Source organism: Monopterus albus, unplaced genomic scaffold (genome assembly GCF_001952655.1).
Source record: "Monopterus albus unplaced genomic scaffold, M_albus_1.0 scaffold174.1, whole genome shotgun sequence".
NCBI classification, from domain to species: Eukaryota; Metazoa; Chordata; class Actinopteri; order Synbranchiformes; family Synbranchidae; genus Monopterus; species Monopterus albus.
The window spans coordinates 580,258-585,052 of record NW_018128054.1 but is presented as its reverse complement, the minus strand read 5'-3'; the positions used below and the strand labels follow the sequence as shown (position 1 = coordinate 585,052).

The following is a 4,795-nucleotide window of genomic DNA, read 5'->3' as shown; positions in this document are numbered from 1 at the left end:
TTACTAAACCCCACCATTTCTCCCTCTAGTTATCTTCTATTTCCCTTTACTGCTCAACTTGAGGTTTGCACTTGTAAAATCTTTTATGTGGTTAAGCTGTTGTACACATCTTTGTTCAATAAATACACAAACAAATAAATAATAAATAAATTAAAACTGAAATCATTACAACCCCAACGTGTCCTCTAGAGGTCAAAAACTACTGCTCAAATTGTGCTCTTTGCAGTGTGTAGGGGTAACGTTAGCATTTTGCTGGATAGAATGTGTGGAAGCAACTTAGAATACATTTCTCTCACAATGTTTCTAGATATTTGCCTCCAGGCCATTCCGCACTTCCAATAGACGTCCTACATGGCGTGTTTTTCTACGGTAATACAAAGCTCTTATTTTTTGTTGTTATTATTCTTATGATCAGAAGATCCGTGAAAACATTTTGAGCCTAAATGTTTAACCTAAGTTGAGGAACGTTTGCCCCCGGAATAGAAATGAGAAATTCATACATAGTCGGACACATTTTAAAACGTACCCAATGGACATGCGCAGTTGACATAAGCGAGAAAGTGATATCTTTACACATCTTTAATAATTAGCTCATAGGACATTCCACCGTTAGTAATACTTCTCTACAATAATACCACAGCTAAACAACTAAAATACCTATTTTCTAGCTACCATTTTAGCCGGCTGCTAGCGTGTTCCCTGCAGCAATTGTAATGTTTACTTCCCAAACCTCGTCCTTCCAAGATTCAATTGACGTGGAAGAGAGAGATGACTTTGACAGTGAAGAAATTGCTGGATACAGCCAGAAAAGTCAGCTGAACTGCTACTACACCATCTATCTTTATCAAGGCACAAGGTAATGGCCTATATTACCTGCCAACTATTTTGTTTTGGACAACTCTGATACAACCTTCTGTCTAATAAAAATAATGGACCGTTTGTAGGGAGCCTTACGTTCACAGTGCGATGTTTGTGTAAGAAGTAACGTCACTGTTATTTTCAGTGTAATTTTTAAAGTGATTAAATTATCAATATTTGTTATTGTTTAGAGTGGGTGCCCCCCATCCCACAAGAAATGAAACTGCTTTTTTTTCTTTCTTTTTCTTGATGAATACAACTGGGAAAAATCCCTGGAGTGTAACATGTTTTTACTCTATATCACTGTTTGAATTATTGCAGTCTGTGATTCGTAAGCCCCCTTTAGTTTGTTGTGGTCATCTGTTTGTGAATCTGCTGACAGCAGGTAAAATCAGATTTGTGCATAAAAAAACTAACCAGGTGATGAGTAAACTGTCAATTGTCTTAGATCTGAGGCTACTGGAGAAAATATGGCATGGAACCAGAGACGAGCTGACTCCACAACCAGTCAGGAAGACTTTAGGTGACAAAGGAGGCATCCACGCATCTGCTCATTGCTTTCAGTGGTTGTTTCTCTTTGGCTTTCAATGTTGTGCATTGGTGTGTCCATGGGCTACCACCAGAAATCAACACGGTATCAGTGCTGTTTTCATTTGTGATTTTGTTGTGATTGATCATTGCAATGCTGCTGAGTTACATAAACTTTAGGTCTCTCCCAGTCTCAGTCAAGTGGAGATTCCAGATTCCATTTCCAGATATGTGACTCAGTTGTGTTGGCTATGGCTTATGGTCACCAGCTTTCTCCATGTCCTCTCCATTAACTTAACTGGCTTCCAAATATCTCCTCACCATCACTGCTGGCCTTTTTCCATACTGACTCTCTGCTCTGCCCATAGCCTGACACTGATCGACAGCAGCCTGCCATCGGAGGCAGAACCTGAACTGCGGACCTACATTTCAAGGAGGCTGAGCAAAGGAGCCCTGCTAGGAGGCATGGGTAACATTGCTACTGTGGAACTCAGGTAATAGCTATAAATATTTCATCATTAACACTCATTACTTTTTTATCAAGAAGTGGACAAATCCAGTAAGTGTGTTGATCTTCCCAGTATCCCAGAGCAGGCAGTTGGCTGTTACTGCTGTCTCTTGGAGCAGGAAAGGTCTCCCGAACAGCCTGATGCCGATGGAAATGGTTATGTAATCTGCTTTATGGGAGGCTCTGAAAAAGGACTCAACTTATATCCTTTTGCATTGTGTCCTCATTAAATAAACCATCACCCCGGATCTCCAGCATTAATTGCATACATAATCCTTGCTACTGCAAAATGTTCTTTCATGCACTGTTGTGCACATTATTGTTTCTTTGCACAGAGACGTTAGCAACCGTTCTAATTCCTTGACTCAGCAAACATTTAGATTAGAGCTTGATAAATATGTCCAAGGCCTGCATAGCAGCCTGCAAACCCCAGAGGTATGAGAACATAGCAAATGCAACAACATTGTATATCTGTCATATTTTGAAATAAGATTGATTTGTCCCTCTGTGGGTTTCAGCTGCAAAACCTTGAGACAGATGTGCGTCCCTATCTGAGCCGGTGGTATGAGGAGTCTGTGATGCACATTTATCGGGTGGTGCAACTGGTCCAGAGCAACATCAGCTTCTTGCTACATGCTGTGAGTCATTTCTCACCACTAGAGTATGAAACGCTTGTTGATGGCACTGGGACTAAGACACATGAAAGCTACAGTATGTAAATGGTCTTATACTTGTATAGGGCCTTTCTATGCTTTTACAGCACACTCAAAGTGCTTTCACATTATTCGGCCATTCACCCATTCAAGCACTCACACATTCACACACCGGTGACATCACCGGGAGCAACTGGGGGTTCAGTGTCTTGCTCAAGGACACCTCAACATGTTGACTGGACAAGCCGGGAATCGAACCGCTAATCCTCGGGTTAGGAAATGACCCGCTCTACCTCCTGAGCCACAGCCACTCATTTTTTCAAATATTTTTGCTTTTAGAAATACGCTCCAAAACTTAGTGGAGCAGGGAGAGGGAGTGCTGGGCAGAGCAGAGTGGGTTGATTTGCTAGTGCTACCTTAGGTCACATGCTGTAGCTTTAAATAATGATTGTGAGATGTGTAAGGTTTTGCTTGGTAAATATCTTATGTAATAAATTGGGCGACTGTGGTTCAGTGGGTAGAGCGATTATCTCCCAACCAGAGGGTTAGAGGTTCAAATCGCGGTGCCTGCACTTCCACATGTCAGTGTCCTTGGGCAAGACACTGAACCCCCAAGTTTCCCCTGATGGTTAGAACCATCAGTTGAGTTGGCGCTGCAAATGGCTGCCTCGGTTTTGTACCAGAAACAAATTCCTTGTGTGTAACATACTTGGCCAAATAAAGGTGACTATCCTTTAAAAAGGAAGATAAATTAGGACAGAAGAATCACCTTAAAGGAACAGTTGACCCAAATAGCTAAAAGCTAACTTGTGAAGGTTTGGACTTGGACTGGAGTTCACTGTTTTTTTGGTTTGAAGTACTCAAACTAATAAAATATGTCTTAATTGGAATGCAGTGAGAAGTACCCACAGTACATTACACCAAAACTATCTGGATGCATAGATAGCGGCCACGGTCAGAGGAAAAGTTAGTACAGTTTAGTGATGGGTAGATGAGGCGTCATGACTAGTGATGGGTAGATGAGGCGTCATGAAGCGTTTCGACACATTGCCAAACTGTATTGATACTGTGTCACTGAATACTGACACCTGCTGGACCTTAAAAATCCCTACAGGCAACCTAGTTGACAGACTCAACTGACGCTGATTTGATGACCTAGTAAATACAATAATATAATTTAAGTCATTGTATTTTATATTGTATTATTTCATATCTTCATTTAAATTTAAAATTTCCTTGATATTTTTAGATACAGTCAATAAATAATGTGAACATGTATCATAACGTGAAAATCTAAATGAACGTGTTGTGAATGAGGATGCTTGTGGACTGGGATTTTTTTTTACAAATTTTTATTCAAAAAATAAGTTTTTCCAACGTTTTGACATTGAGTCTGTTACGCTTTTTTGATACAACTTCTCCAGCTGTAGAAAACACCCGCTCACATGGCACAGATGAGGCTGGAGTGCAGAGAAATTGTAAGGCAAGTCGGAAGAGGTTTGGATAGATTGCCTTTTGGTTGTCCCAGTATCTCATAAGATCCTGGGACCTGGCAATATTGCCCTCTGCCAGGTATCTCTGCACCTCCTGGATGGTATCTTTCTTAAAGCGATACGCGCACCGACACGGGGTTTTGCTCTACGAGCTCGACGCGTCGGTGTTGCCTGACCCATCACTAGTAGTTTTTTGGGTGAGCTATGCCTTCATATTTTTATTTACCTTATGTATTAAAATACTAACATTTGGTTGATTTATTTTATTATCACTTACCTTCTGCCTGTAAGCCACTAAGCTTTCTCTGCACAGGCTCTGAGTCAAACACATGTGGAGGTCATCAAATCAGATGAGAGGTCAAAGGCTGATGTGTCCAGGTGAGTTCAGTGTCAGTGCCTGTAAATACACTATCTTTAAATCCTACATGTGTCTGCCTGTGGTATACTCCCATGTAGAACAGTATAACAGCCATCTGTTTGTCAGCTGTCAAATGTTTCCTGTACTGTGTTGTACCAGGTTCATTAAAGCAGCCAGTTTGCAGGGTCTGTCCCAGCAAGATACCACCACAGCTTCTCTTTGTAAGGCTGTCTCAGAGGGTACACAGTGTGACTTGATTATAGACTGCTCCACCAGCCCACCCACCCTCTGTAACACTGGTAAGTCAGGCTCCATGACATGGCTTGATGAAGAAAATATGTGGTAAGTCTAAAGAAGATGTTTCCTCCTCCCCCCAGTTAGTAATCGTTTCTGTGAT

At 41.3% G+C, this 4,795-nt stretch overlaps 1 protein-coding gene across 1 annotated transcript in view; it reads left to right on the top strand.

Annotated features, from left to right (window-relative positions):
• Positions 1–513: 513 nt before the first annotated feature.
• cunh17orf75 (chromosome unknown C17orf75 homolog) overlaps positions 514–4,795 on the top strand; it is a 6,923-nt gene continuing 2,641 nt past the window's right edge. The window contains exons 1-9 of the mRNA XM_020616406.1: positions 514–856; positions 1,307–1,381; positions 1,755–1,880; positions 1,968–2,096; positions 2,269–2,329; positions 2,413–2,532; positions 4,354–4,418; positions 4,558–4,697; positions 4,776–4,790. Of these exons, the coding sequence (XP_020472062.1) occupies positions 714–856; positions 1,307–1,381; positions 1,755–1,880; positions 1,968–2,096; positions 2,269–2,329; positions 2,413–2,532; positions 4,354–4,418; positions 4,558–4,697; positions 4,776–4,790 (874 nt within the window). The 5' untranslated portion in view covers positions 514–713. The remainder of the gene's footprint in view (positions 857–1,306; positions 1,382–1,754; positions 1,881–1,967; positions 2,097–2,268; positions 2,330–2,412; positions 2,533–4,353; positions 4,419–4,557; positions 4,698–4,775; positions 4,791–4,795) is intronic.